The sequence below is a fragment of the Notolabrus celidotus genome, chromosome 22, assembly GCF_009762535.1.
Source record: "Notolabrus celidotus isolate fNotCel1 chromosome 22, fNotCel1.pri, whole genome shotgun sequence".
Classification (NCBI taxonomy): Eukaryota; Metazoa; Chordata; class Actinopteri; order Labriformes; family Labridae; genus Notolabrus; species Notolabrus celidotus.
The window spans coordinates 15,528,039-15,543,396 of NC_048293.1; the positions used below are offsets into that span (position 1 = coordinate 15,528,039).

A 15,358-nucleotide genomic window follows, 5' to 3' on the forward strand; every position below is an offset into this window, starting at 1 on the left:
CAGGTATATAAATAATGTGCTTCTGAGACTGAGGAAAGATAAGGCAAATAGAGACTCATTCAACTAAACAATTAGTGGTCAAATAGCTGCCTGGTGTCTCCAAGCAAAAATGACAAAAATGGATGTTCTTTTAAATATCAGGGTTCCCACTCTTTTCCAGAGATCATTTTCCAGGACATTTTCAGTGCTGATCAAGCTATTATGACAGTCTAAATGTAGTTCCTAATTTAGTTCCTAAATAGTCTAATATGTTCCTTTCAGTGGAAGTCTACAGTGAAAGACGTGCAGTCTATGGCTATCCATGAAATCACCTCCTACATGCTTAAAAATGATGGCAAATTAATTATAGAACAATGCAACCACAGATGTACAGCACTTTATTAGTGCAAACATGTAACAATGATGGGCAACATCTCATCTTTCTCTTTCTCAAAAAATATTAAACTAGCCAAGTAAAAATACAAAAGAGCCAGAAAAAGAATCTGGAAGCTGCCTTACTGAAACAAATAAATAATAATAATAATCAGAGGATCAGTGCATAAATTGACCTAAATAGAACTGAATGACAAAAATGGCCACCAATTTTGAATGGGGGTGGGTTTTTTTTGAATATGTTGGAATAATTTTCCAGGACTTTTTACTTTTTCTCACATTTTCCAGGTGTTTTCCAGTACTGGAAAACTGGTCAACTGTTTTCCAGGACGCATGGAAACCCTGAATATATTTAGTTCATGGAGTCGTTTTTACGCAAAGGGAATTAACAGTGATGCTCATGTTAATTCACTTGGGGGGTCGCAAATGTTATTTTGAAAAGGAAATAGGACACGAGAGAAGAACCCACAACAACATGGAGCTCGTCTATTCCTTCTTCAGCTAGGCTCTTCCCTCATTAATAAGGGGAGCGTCCAGAAACAGCCCCCTCGTTGATCTGAGGACTACAGAAGCTAGTATGTTACATGCTGCTGCTGCTGCTGCTGGAAGCGCAGCAGCGGAGGTGACATCATGCGTCTCCAGCGCCTACGGACCAGACAGCGACCGCTTCCCCTCATTGGATCCGAAATGACAGCCAGAGCCGCGCAGCCATTAAGCCGAGCGGTGTCCGAGTGTACAGACAGCATGCACACACAAACGATGCTGCGTAATTACCTCTAATCCGACTGTGGTTTACAGCTGTGCACGGCACATCGTCTCTTTTACTCTAATCCTACTAACACGCAGCCTTCCTATTTTTTTTTTTTTTTTTTGCAAAATCATGATGGTGTCGCTACTGGACTACAGAGAGAAATGGCCCATAACATCCACCGTACATTAACAGTAAGTGCTACAATACATTAATAAAATCATCAACCTTCTACTGCAAAGTGGCACCCAAGTATAGGATTTGGGGTTGACGCAGCACACCTTTGCTTATTCTCGGGACAGTCATTCAATGATGTTGTCTTCCCTTTGCAGTCATATTTAGCAGGCTACATGTAAAGAGGCTGTCAAAGCTACCAAGATGGGATGCATCACGGCTTTCCTGAAGAAAATAAGACACAGGGTGAAGCTGGAGCGGTTCAGAGAGCTGGGACGACAGTACCCAGTCTTCTGCTTTCTGCTGCTGGTCCTGCTGCTGTCCACTTTGCTTCTAAACAGGTAACTAACCTCTGATTAAAACTCCATCTACCAAAACATGACACACCTGACATCCTTATCCTTAATGAATACATGCATAGTCATTATATCTTACTGACAGCAGGATATTCCTTCTGTTTTGACAGATATATTCATATCATGATGGTGTTTTGGTCCTTCCTGGCCGGAGTCATCACTTTCTACTGCTCCTTGGGGCCTGAGTCTCTGCTGCCTAACGTCTTAGCATCCATCAAACCAAAGACAAAGGTTGGTCAGAAAGAAAGTATAGGTTAAGGCTCACAAATTATTTCAGTATGACTTGTTAATTTCAAAGGTGTCTAAAATAAGGATTTTATGTCCAGATATGGATCCTTAGTTTATCCAAGCTTTTGGAGTGAGTTAGAAATAAGGAAATCTATCATAAATACTGTCTGTCAGATTTTCTTTGTTAAGAAATAGGACACAATATTCTCCATGATTTATGGATTTTACAGCTGTAGTAAATGATGATTAGGATCCACGTTGAATCTGTTTATCTTTTAATATGTAACCCATCTCTTGCAGACATACCAACAGGAGCTGTTTCCACTGGGCCACAGCTGTGCCATCTGTGGGAATATCAAGTGCAAAAGGCACAGGTGAGATACCTGGCTCTGTGGTGCAGGAGTGCAGGAATAGTAGTGGATGTGGTTGTATTGTGTTGCATTATGACCTGATAATCTGGGTCGTCTGTGGCTATTGATGCTAATTGATGTTTGGATTGATTCAAGAACAAGTCTTTGTGTTATTCTGCCTTCTTCTGTTATGTCAACATGAGTTCAGCTTTCTCTGCAAAACATTTGTTTATCAAGCAATGGCTGGTGTAACACTGCCCTCTGGTGGTCAGAAAAGATTCTTCTTAACAATATGTATTATTGTGTGATTTTATTTTTCAATGTGTTTATAGACCCACTTTATTACTGGAAAACTATCAACCATGGCTTGATCTGAAAGTTCCCTCTAAGGTGGACGCTTCCCTTTCAGAGGCAAGTTCATGGATTGTTAATGATTTGAAAAAACAAATCTTAAACAAATAGATCCATCTTTTCTAATTGTACAGCTCTGTTTTGTTTCATTTTTAAGATTCTGGAGCTGGTTTTGGAAAATTTTGTTTATCCATGGTACAGGTACGGCTTTTCTTGTATCTGTTATACAAATTTAACTGTACAATATGTTGTGTGTTGTGACAGATGTGACTGTTAAATGCTTCTTTTCAGAGACATCACTGATGATGAGGCGTTTGTTGATGAGCTGAGAGTGACGTTGCGTTTCTTTGCAGCAGTGTTGGTCCGACGAACACAGAAGGTAAAAGAGAAAAAGGTCAAATCTTTGGATGCTGATGGAAACATGAATAACTTGAGACACTTTTTCTTCCTCTCAGGTGGACGTGGCTTCACTAATCACACAGAAGCTTCTTAAAGTGTCCATGAAGCACATTGAAATAATTAGCAAAGCGAGACAGAAAGGTACGTCTCATCTGCGTAATCCACTGAGTCTTTTCTTTGTGTTCACTATAGAAAGAAAGCTACATTCCTCTCTGCTCTCTTTTTCTCCTCCTTAGTGAAGAACGCAGAGTTTCTCCAACAAGCTGCTCTGGATGAATACGGTCCTGACCTGCATGTGGCCATTCGCAGTCGCAGAGATGAGCTCCTCTATCTTAGGAAGCTGACTGAGATGCTTTTCCCCTACATCCTACCACCTAAGGCTACAGACTGCAGGTAACTCAGTGCCTGTAGTTGCAAAACAAACATCCACACTTCCTTATACTTTACCATCCTCCAAAGAGAAATTCTGTCAGCACTGACACTACACTAACCTAGATTAGATCCTTCTTTACTCTCTGATTTTCTTATTTCTTGCTGCCTTCTCTCAGATCTCTTACTCTCCTCATAAGAGAAGTCTTGGCTGGTTCTGTCTTCCTTCCTTCATTGGACTACTTGGCTGATCCTGTGAGTGTAGACACATTATCAGCTTCTTATTTTTTTCTTTTCTCAAATCTAAATCCTCTTTCACTTGACCCCTTTTAAGGACACACTTTGTCAGTTTTGAAATCTGATTGATGTATGAGTTTTGTGTTCTTATCTGTTTTATTACTTTAGGACACAGTGAATCATTTACTGTTGATATTCATCGACAACTCCCCTGTAAGTATGCTGTGCCTCCATTCTATTACAGTCGTAGTATGTCAACATGAGAGCACAAGAGCAGTGTCTAGTATGTACTGTATGGGTTATTAAATCAAGCATGTTTCTTATCTACTCCTGCACAACCAGCCTGAAGTAGCCACAGAGCCCTCTTCAACACTGGTTCCTTTTCTGCAAAAGTACTCTGATATTCGCAGCAAAAAGGCATCTGTGAGTTTTTCATGTAATCTAGGGGATGATACTCAAATAAGAGCTTCCTCCCCATCAAACCACCAGTTACTGCATGTTGTAATACACACTATAATCATTAAATGCAGTGAGTGTATCAGGCCTCAGTGAGCTAAACAAGAAGTCTTAATTGTGTTTCTGTGCTTCACCAGGTGCTGAAGCTGGAGCTGAAAGAAATCAGGGAACAACAAGACCTTCTCTTCCGTTTTATGAACTTCCTGAAGCAAGAAGGGGCTGTTCATGTGCTCCAGTTCTGCCTCGCAGTTGGTGAGCATGTCCGCAACCTGTTAAATGTTTTCTAAAGACACCTCAGCTGCTTTTACTTACACGGAGTATCCTATCAGCCAGTCCAGATGTTACTTGTTCTGCCAAAAGTAAATAGATTGCATCTTTAATGTTCCGCTGCCACTGAGATAAAAATTACCTGAACAATTGTAGAATGTTTCTACATTTTAAAATGCAATCATACAACTTAGGTAAGCTAAATTCTGTCTTTACCCCAGTTTGATTTGACTCTTTTGGAAATATTCTGAAGAAATCACTGTCAGCTACATAATGGAGATCATCAGGAAAACTTACGAGAGCTGCATTAAAACCTGTCCCTAATCTAAAACTCAATGATACCTTAACGTCTGACTCTCTAAAACTTTCAGAGGAATTCAACGACAGGATACTGTGTCCAGAGCTGTCCGACTCCGAGAAGATACAGCTTCATGAGGAGGTGAAGAAGATCTATGAGACCTACTGTTTGGATGAGAGTGTTGATAAGATCCGCTTCGACCCCTTCATAGTGGAAGAAATACGCAACAGTACGTGACAGAGCCACTAAAATCATTTCTCAACCAGGGACATACAATAATCACAATAAGTATGTTTCCTTTAACATGATGTTTGTTTGAATTGTTAGTTGCAGAGGGTCCGTATGCAGATGTGGTGAAACTGCAGACTATGAGGTGTTTGTTTGAAGCCTACGAACACGTCCTGTCGCTCCTGGAAAATGTCTTCACTCCCATGTTTTGTCACAGTGACGAGGTAAGCATCTACGCCAAGAAATGTATCACTTAACTCACTGTCTTCCAGCTCAGCAACGCATACCCAACTCAAATCTGTTCCATGTGTTTGTCATGCTCTGCCTCTAAATACAATCCCTATAAAATAAGGTTGTTTAAGCAAAAGCAAATGTTAATATCCTCAGCTGTTTGTGTCAGAAGTAACAAAACATATCTGTTAAACTGTGGACGTTTTATTCCGTGACTCTCATGCGCTATCGTCTTCCGATCTCTCAGCCACCAACCACCATCGGCCATGTCATCAATATCAGAAGTGCAACTGGCCAATGGGCCGACACTGGCGTAACGCCAAGCTGCCAAGCCGAATTTCACCCCTCAGAGGGTGTTTCATTGAATACAGCTGGGTGGACCGGAGCGCAGTCATTGTCCACAGCAGGCCACAGCCCTGCATAGTGTGTGTGGAAAATGATGTTATTTTTATACCACTCCTTTCGTGCTCAAAAACAAACAGTGCAGCTTTGCTTTTTATTAAGGCTTGAAATAGTCACTTAAAACACACATAGCAGAATGGGTCTTTGGGTTCAGAGTTTGCTGTGTGGCGTGAAATTAACTCACATTATTTGCTCTTTTCATATCATTCTCCAGTATTTCCGCCAGCTATTAAGAGGGGCTGAGTCCCCTGCCAGGAACTCCAAGATGAGCAGGTACGTTTGGCTTTACTAATCCTTACTGTAAAACAAATCTTTCATTATGCTACCAAGTATATTTAGTCATTTGTTATTGTTGACCAGAAGATACAGGTGATGATATATTGATGATCTATCCACTGAAAGCAATGTAACACAATGTATGACTGGTAGTTTATTTTTTAAAGCACTGCTCTGTGTGCACCCATATGCAACCAGAAGTCCCTTCATTTTTGAGAATTGTACTCATAATTTCTGATGATTTTTTCAATCTTTATAACACTGTATCCCTAGAACAACTGCAGCATGAAGGCAGACCACATTAAACACAAGCTGCATCAAATATCTGTTTGTTTTTTAAAGTAGTTGTTTCAACAGCCTTCAATAAGCCACAGTTTAAACATGAAAAGTAGTTTAGTCAGCAGTGTATAAAAGTTGAAGTTGGAAGTGAGGTGACATGAGTCCAGGTATGGACTGCCATGTTTCTATTTTGGGATGCGGTGTGTATGCGGCCATGGGGCCCTGCCACTAACTCCTTGTGCATATTGTTCCAGAAATAGCCTCAGTATGGATGACATCCGGTGAGTATAAGGCATCAGTGTGTGATGATTGAAATAAAAAAAAAACAGTGGCTGGCTGAGCGGTGCTGCTGCACGCAAGTTACAAACAACACATCATTCTCGCCTGACCGGTCTACGAAGGAACATGTGCTGCTTTTTATTTCAAGTTACCCATGCTCACTGCCACCTGCAATCAGGGCTTCAGCTCAGTGAGCACAAGTTGATAAGATGATAATGATGTTTAATTTTTGGCTAATCTAATTTCACTGCTAAATAGGTGTTTTATTTGGTGCCTGTGTTGTGAATGCAAATGAGAGAAGGGGGTGAAATGTGACCTCAATCAGCTTACAGTGTTAATCATAGTGCATGAGTCATCATTAATAGTATGCCAATGAGGCTAATCAAGAGACATGCTGCTGAATACATGTTTTATAAACTCTAGATTAGTTTGGGTTTCGTTTAACAAGAAATTCATTACAAATATTTAGTACTTTGGTTTGCTTATGTCAGAAATTAAAGTATTATTCAGCAGGGGACCATCAGGAAGAATTGATTTGTTTATTATTCTAGTTAAGAAAGCGCTCTTATTTTGAAGGCAGTTTTTAAAACAGCACAACAAATGCCACTCAAAGGAAAACATAATAGCAAATGAAAGCTCTTACAGGCACTCCATTCATAAAAAAAACAACCACAAGCTTCAACTCCCTTCATGTCTGCAGTTCAGTAACCAACCCCCTCCACTCTGCCCATGTGTCTGCCCCCTACTTCATCTCTGTATTGCCTCCTCCGTGCTGTGTCTGTGACTGTGTCCACTCTGATTCTGTAACCACCATACTGCCCGCCCCGGTATGATCCACGGCCCTCTCCCTCCTCTTGCCCGTGGGACGTGTGACCCTGTTCTGCTTATAGTTCCTGGGACTGGAGCCCTGAGTCCCCGTCCTCACTGTTCACCGCCTCTGGCAGCTCTTCACCTGCATCCTTTAACTCCCTTCATGCCCAGTCCACGTTCACAGCCTTACCATATGGCTCGCTATCCCACCGCCACCCATCACCCAAGTAAGTCAGGGTCCATCTGTGTGTCAAAGGTCGCTCAGTGTGGTGTCATGCTGTCCACTTTCCCCTTCTACGTCACCCCTGGTCCCTGCAAAACATCTGCATGGTGGGACTGATGCATGAGACCTTGTTTTTTATTTATCTGTGTCTTCCAACACTTTTGGTGTGTCAGGCTAAAATTTGTTGTTTGTTTTTGACAGTGCAGTGACTTTACAGCGCCCACTTTCTTGGTGTATCATCCCGGTGATTTCTATTTCACCTGATCTAACTGACACTCCCACAGAGCACCTGTGATGTTGTGTCTTTCCTGGCTGAAATTTTGTTATTATCATTAAAATTTGTAATCCTCCCCAAACCAGACATCTGTTCATGAAATCACTGCTGTGTGCTGTGTCTGCTTCTGGCCCTGCTGCTGCCCTTAAACAACAAGCCAGGCATTTCATTGTGAGATGGCTGTGAAGTGACGTTTTGGCTTTGGCTTTGGCTACCGTAGCTCTCTCTCCCCCCCCCCATTGTACAGTCATGATATTTATGCAGTTTGCAGCTCCTCGCTTCTCCCTCTGCTCTCCTCTACAGTTCCTTTGCTGTCACATCTTTCAGACTGCATGCGCTTTGAGGAAGCCATGCGCACCTCCTCCTTCATGCATTGTCTAATAAGCTCCCTGTATGGCCTGCAGGAACACGTCAAAGAGGGGCGAGTCCTTTGGGATCAGCCGCATTGGCAGCAAGATCAAAGGAGTGTTCAAGAGCACAACCATGGAGGGGGCCATGCTGCCATCCTACGGGCTGGTAGAAGGAGAAGACGATATGGTGAGGCTGGTTTTGAATATTCTAAAATATATATTCAAGATGCCCTACAGTTTCTGTTGTAATATCAAAGTGGAATACGACAGTCTCCCTTAAAACACAAATTAAATTACCCTGTGTTCGTCTTCTGATTAATGGGACATGCTGGCTTTAAATTAAAAAATCAATTAAATTTTTTCTTTGTTCTTTTTCCATCTGAACCAAGTATGCAACTGCAAAAAGTGGATTAACACCAAGCGCTTCTCTGCAGTATTACTGCAGCAACCACTTGGGGGTGTTGGTGAATAAAGAAAGGAAAGCCTCACTGCCTCAGTTTCCCATATTGATATCACGTGTTTCATTCTTCCATCACTGCAAAATGTTTTCTGCACACTGTTAAAACATATTCAGACGCATTATATATATCCAGTTGCCAAAAGCTGTTAGCTCCAGAACAGCTTGTTTGCTCAGTATGAGTTTGCATGTTAATTAGATAGAGGGCTGCTAGGCGTATAAGTAGCAAGGATCTCTCCGTGGAAACACATTTAAGACTCATGAAATGACAAACCATGTGCTTTGATTGAGCCAAATGTGATGTGTGTTTTTTATTGTTCTGATCTAATGACTTCTTACTTTTTTAGTACAGATGTGTTAGGGACTGCTTTAGTGATGTTGTCGGTTAAACAAGCCAGTGCTGTGAAGTGAAGTTAGCTTGATGTCTAGATGTCTACATTTTTCTAGAATGGCACTTTTGTAGGGTTTTGTAAACTGAATGTTAAATGAGCTATCAAGTAAAGTCACGCAAGGTTAGACAAATGAAAGATATTTGATTGTAAACTGGTAGAAAAATAAACAGAACTTGTACTCAGGACAGCTCCTGAGACTTTTAAACAACAGCATTTGACCATGAGCTAATGTTTGACACTACCTGCCCTTAACCTTTCTTTCGTCTTCCTCTTCCAGGTGGAGGAAGCCATGATGGTGCTGGAGGACGACTCCCCCATGGAGGCAGCCTCCACCCCCAGTACACCCCGAAACCTCTCAGCATGGAACATTACCATCCCGTACATTGATTTTTATGACGATGATGTGAAGAGGGAGAGGATTCCTGTGTTCTGTATTGATGTAGAGCGCAATGACCGGAAAGCAGGTGAGACTCTGCAGACCTGTCCTCTTTGTCTCACTCACTGTCCTTTGAGAGAGGGCATTCTGCTGCGTGACATCTTACAGTCAGATGTTCTTGTTCTCTTGGACATACTTATGCAATTAAAGAAAGGATTTGAACCAGAATGGAACAAAATGTCAAAGCCTCTATAACCTTGGTTTGCAAAATGGAGTATATATCTATGACAATATGTAATATATGTGAGTAAACACTGGTCAATAGCAAAGACTGGAAGAAAACTTAGTCACTCACACTCAGCTTGTTTGCCTTGGAAAAGATTGTTAACTGAAAAGCTTAGAATTTTAAAAACATGTTTTATTGCCTTAAAGAAACAGTTTGAAATCTAGAATTTGAAAAGTTATAATAGTGTCTTTCATTGTGTACCTAAAAGCAGGTCTATTAGAGAAAAAAAGAAACATTTAAGATCTTGTCTAAAGTTATTTTCTGCTCAAATTTGGCAAAAAAAAATCAAATGTAATATTTGGTGTAAAAAAGCACAAGTTTGTGATTACCAGCAGAAGTAACTTTTCTGATAGAGCTGATGTTTCCTTTACTGACACCTCAGAACATGAGAAAGTCATCTGGTGTTTGCTACCAGGTACCTCTCACTGCATGTTGAAGCTGCTAGTGTGCACAGTTCACTTGACTGACTCTAACATATTAATCTGTGTGTCATCTCTGTTTGTGTTTGTGTCCACAGTGGGACATGAGACTGAGCACTGGTCTGTGTACAGAAGATATCTGGAGTTTTATGTCCTTGAATCAAAGCTCACTGAGTTTCATGGTAAGATTTCATCTTTTCTGTGTTTGCTCTAGTTAGCACAGGAGGGCCTGTGCATTGTGGGACATTGCTTTGATGGTCCTGCTGCATTATAACAGAGACAGAAAATTTTCAATTACTTTTCCAGCGTTCCTCTCTAAAAATCTCACACCCTCTGTAGGCTCATTTCCAGATGCACAGTTGCCTTCCAAGAGAATCATTGGTCCCAAGAATTACGAGTTCCTCACATCCAAACGGGAGGAGTTCCAGGAATACCTTCAGGTAGATGGCTTAGAAGATTGGAACTACTGCTGCTACATTTCATTAGACTGTATTTTCAGAACAGAGTGACGAGTTAAGAGAAAAGACAACCAAATATTATCTTTACAGAGGTATGAAAATCAATAACTGCGTGTTTCAAGCAAATACTTGAGGAACAATGGAATGTGTGATAGTCATTTCAAAGCGGCAACTTATGGTCTCAAAATATGAAGCCCATGCGGAAGTGTTATAAACTGCAGTTCATCGAACGTCCGCTTGAGGCTGGCTGCAGAAACACCAGAAACCACATACACACCAATTCAAAAAAGACGATCTTTGCAGCATTAATAAACATGTTTACAGCCAGGTTCAAAAAACCTGATTTTTTTCAGAACTCTGCGGTTTCTGAGATATAAGATTGCAAGTTTTCCATTATAAGAGGCATAGCTGACTGGATTGACAGGTGGGAACACTGTAGCTGTTTGCGTGGAGGCTAAAGGCCTGCCTCTTTACCTCACACTAGCTTGTCAGCAGTTTGGTTGACTTCAGCATTTCCAATATGGCTCCCGCCGACGATTGGCTTCCAAACAGTGCTAAGGAACAGATAGGTGACTTCACCAATACTATGTCCATTATTTATACAGTCTATGTTTCAAACGTGAAACAACTATCTGGTCTTCTTCATGCAAATACATTAAGATGGCTATGAAGCAGCTGATAATGGGCTTTAATGTCAATAGAGAGTAGAACCCTAATCCAAGTGTCAGTGTGACATGAAGCTGTAGAGTTTTACAACTAGCATGTCTGAAAGCAGTCAAACAAATCACTGTGATTGATTCACTCTGGATATTGATTTTTATGCCATGTTGAAGTTAGTGGAAGGATGAGGCTACTTTGATAGTTGGGGTTAAAAAAGAACTATGAAATTATGTGGAAAAGTATCAACAATAGTTTAAACAGTATAAACAGCTTGAGCCTTGTTTTTTTTTTTGTGATCAAATTTTTTTATTGTTTTTAAAGCTATGCAACACAATGAAATATCAACTGTATAGGATAAGTCGAGGCATATCATGAAGTAAAACAAAGAAAAAAATAATAATAATAATAAAAAAAAATAAAAGAAGGTATGGCGACACCCACCCCAACCCACCCCACCTCAGAATAGATCTCCGTATGATAACAACAGGGAATTCATAGTGATAAAGGAAGTGAATAGTGACAATGACATCATTTATAACATTAATGTAAATAAAAATAAAGACAACAACAAAAGGAAATGGTCAAGTAATACCGTAATAATGCTCATTTAAATCATAAAGTTAGACATATTCTTTGATCTTAGTTATGGATTTTAACCAGGATGAGATAGTGGTTCCTGTGGCTCCGTGCATCTTGGTCACTGAGAGCTCCATAACAGCTATATCAAGATACGTATTAAGCCACTGAGATCTTGACAAAGAATGTGGTGATTTCCACCGTAGTGCCAGCATTCTTTTTGCTGCCGTTAGGCCAGCGAGTAATGTACATTTTTGAGGTCTAGAAATTTTAAGCACAGAAAAATCATTTAAAAGCAGGACGGTGGGGGTGCAGGGCACTTCACAGTCCAAGATTTTTGTAAGTATGGAGGCAACCAAGTTCCAAAAGCAGGATACATCTTTACAAGTCCAAACAGCTTGAGCCTTGTTAAACTACTCTCTGTCATAACGAAAATGATCAAACCATTTGATATTAAACATGTCCCCCAGTTTACCCTCATAACACTACACTGAACCTGTGTTCACCCATCTCCTGTGTGGATGTCTAATGTTTTTAAAAGCCACTGCACTGACCTGAGGTCCTCTGAGCAATGCACTTATTTGTGTTTACTTTGCAGAAACTCCTGCAGCATCCAGAGCTCAGCAACAGCCAGCTGCTTGCCGATTTCCTGTCTCCTCACAGTATGGAGTCTCAGTTCCTGGACAAGATGTTACCTGACGTGAACCTGGGTACAGCAAAAAAAGAAAAGAAAAAAAGATCGATTATGTTTGAGTGAAGGGGAAAGATCTGTGTTTCAGATGAGACAGAATGGGACTAAAGTGTACATCGATGACATGATGTGTTTTTGCTTTACAGGGAAAATGATCAAGTCAGTCCCTAGCAAGCTGATAAAAGAGGTGAGGGATGTGTTCCTTGTAGTGTGTGTGAGAAGTCCACATTTATCTTTCCATGCTTTCCATCACATCACTGCAACTTTATGCATTCTAAATGACAAACAAAACTCTCATCATTTCCCTTAACAAAGTGTTACTTGTGTTTTCTGTCAGAAAGGGCAGCATCTAGAGCCTTTCATTCAGTCCTTCTTCAACTCCTGTGAGTCTCCGAAACCCAAACCCAGCCGGCCTGAGCTCACTATCCTGAGCCCCACCTCAGAGAACGATAAAAAGGTTGGCTTTTCATTTATTTCTCTCTCACTCTCTCTCTTTGTCTCCAAGTCTAGGTGGCAGGGATGTTATCCTTCCAGTACAGTTTGAGTCCTCCTAATGCTCAAGTTAGTTTAAAGACTGTGAAGACTGAAGGGTAGCCAGTTACTTCTTGATCATTCAAAACTCACAATCCAATAGAGTTTTACAATTTAATAATTTAGAGAAACTTCTGTATGAACCTTTTTCATTCTTTTTATCTTAATGTGTGCCTCCCTGTGTTCAGCTGTCTTAAAATACAATAAGGAGTTGAGCTCGTCTATCATAAATGAAAGAAACATTTCAGAACACTACAATACAGCCTGAGTTTAATGCAGGTGCTAGTGATTTTATTTACACTTTGTTAAAAACAAATGATTAATGCATTGAGTTTGTGACAGTCTGGATAATAGATCAGCATATTTTGCCATCTATTTAGAATATTAAACAAAATTAGTACCTGCGCTGACGTGCAGTGATTAAGGCACTCGCCTTTTTTTTCCCCCTAAAAAAAGACTTTGAGAATGTCACCTAATAATTAAGTACGCTTATTCTGGATAATTAGACATTACAAAACACAGATGAACGCTTACAGACTCCTACTTCAGTGTATACATTGTTCTTCAACATAATGAAAAACATAGTTTTAAATTTGTATCTCTTGGAGCAGCGTGGGCGTCAGTCTTAACGTTATTGTTAAACTCTCTCTCGTAGCTCTTCAATGATCTCTTCAAGAATAATGCCAACCGCTCTGAGCTCACTGAGAAGAGGCACAACCAGAATTACTTCATGGAGATGATCACTGTTGAAGGGGTGTATGACTACCTAATGTTTGTGGGTGAGTGAGTTTTTATCGTATACGATCATAAATCAAAATGAAGGAATGTTTCAATGTTTTTTTACTGGTTACTGAAACTGTGTTCTCAAATCGAAGGAACGTTTTTCTCTGTGTTTGCAAATCCAAAAGCAAGACACTGCCTTAAAATTGGTGACTTTAATATTACAAACTGCTTTAAATATGAAAAAGGGAATGAAGATCGAGAACATATGAGGTGTTAACTAAAAAGTAATTGATGCAGTCCAAGTCCGTCTCTACCCCACAGCTAACTGTCTGCTCACATGTTTTCTCTCTTCCTCTTTCACTCCTGTTTTATCGTCATCAGCCCGAGCTATCTTCCACATCCCTGACTGGCTGCACCACCTTCTAATGACCGGCCGGATCCTGTTAAAGAACACACTGGAAGCTTACATAGATTATTACCTTCGGTACAAACTACACCAGGTGGTCCAGGAGCACAGACTCGTCTCTCTCATCACGCTGCTTAGAGGTACGGAGGAGGTAGTGAATTTAAATGAATGTGATGGTTAAGAGAGTGGTATTGATCTTTTCATTCTTTAACTATCTCGTTAAACTCAGTCATGTAATGAGGTGAAATGTTAATGTTCGTAATCTTTGCCTTTCTAGACTCAGTGTTTTGTGAGAGTAGTCAGCCCCGCTCGGCCCAGGACAAGAGGAGAGCAAAGAAGACATTTGAGGAGATGATGAGATATATCCCAGGTATTCATACACAATGTAGTATATAATTAAACCTCCATACCACTGATATTTCTTCTTAAATAAGAATCGTATACATTGTGAGAACAAGACGGCAGTTTCTGGGCTAAATTCACGAGTGGTTTATTTTTTAGATTTCTTGGGGAAATGTATCGGAGAAGAGGTGAGGTATGAAGGAATACAGCTCCTCTTTGATGGACTACAACAGCCAGTTCTTAACAAACAGGTATGCATGGACGCACTCACAAAATGACTTTAGAAGTTTATTCCAGCCTTTGTCCTTCATTGCCGGAAAATAATACATCTTGTGTAAATGAAGAAAATAAGACAGGTAGTGTGCCAGTCTGCAACCTTTCATTCCTTCCTAGCTGACAAAAAAAAGTATCATGTTTTGTGTTGTTTGATTGATTTTTCACTTGTTTTATTCATGGCTTTATTACTTCTTTCTTCCTTCTTCAGCTGACATATGTGCTGTTGGACATAACCATTCAAGAGCTTTTCCCTGAGCTGAACAAGGTAGGAAGATACCGGCCTTTGTTTCTACTGAATTCAGTTGAGTTTTAAATAAAATGGTGCCTCAAATAAGAGACTACCAACATGGAACATTACCATAGCATGAAGTGAAATCACTGTATTTTCTTTGGAGAGGTATAATGTTATAAAATCATCTGCTTGTAATCATTATGATAATAAGGAAGAACTGTACACATGTTTCACTAAAGTGTAACAGCTTTGAAGATCCAAAAAGCATTTCAGTTCATTCAGAAAAGCATTAGGATTCTGTTTTCATCCCAACTCTTTGTGGTTCCTTCACTCCCACTTTGAATCTCATCCCTTCTATCTGATTTTGTTTCCTCAGCAGGCACCCAAGGAGGCCTCTGTGATGGCTCCTTGGATGTAGTACTCAAGTGGACAATGTTGGAGGCATGAATGCAAGAGACTTTTGCTGACCATAAAATGTAGCTCACAGTATCTGATCTGGGTGAAACACAGGGGAATCATGAAGCTTCTCCTGCTGTATGTAAACTTACTTTGTGTAATAAATTATCTAAATACAGA

At 40.3% G+C, this 15,358-nt stretch overlaps 1 protein-coding gene across 2 annotated transcripts; it reads left to right on the forward strand.

Annotated features, from left to right (window-relative positions):
- Positions 1-671: 671 nt before the first annotated feature.
- On the forward strand, positions 672-15,358 carry snx14 (sorting nexin 14). 2 transcript variants are annotated; one of them, XM_034675883.1, is made up of 30 exons: positions 672-1,314; positions 1,453-1,635; positions 1,761-1,881; positions 2,179-2,252; positions 2,561-2,639; positions 2,737-2,780; positions 2,871-2,958; positions 3,035-3,119; positions 3,215-3,371; positions 3,527-3,602; positions 3,753-3,797; positions 3,927-4,007; positions 4,178-4,292; positions 4,679-4,834; positions 4,933-5,057; positions 5,681-5,739; positions 7,191-7,337; positions 8,012-8,144; positions 9,084-9,270; positions 9,986-10,069; positions 10,227-10,327; positions 12,180-12,291; positions 12,419-12,459; positions 12,610-12,729; positions 13,459-13,582; positions 13,908-14,072; positions 14,210-14,302; positions 14,434-14,525; positions 14,759-14,815; positions 15,159-15,358. In XM_034675883.1, exons 2-30 carry the CDS (start codon positions 1,499-1,501, stop codon positions 15,198-15,200), a joined length of 2,940 nt encoding a protein of 979 aa, XP_034531774.1. In that variant the 5' UTR covers positions 672-1,314; positions 1,453-1,498; the 3' UTR covers positions 15,201-15,358. The 2 variants fall into 2 exon arrangements, with proteins under 2 accessions (XP_034531774.1, XP_034531775.1); XM_034675884.1 differs by lacking the exon at positions 7,191-7,337 and having other exon boundaries at positions 673-1,314.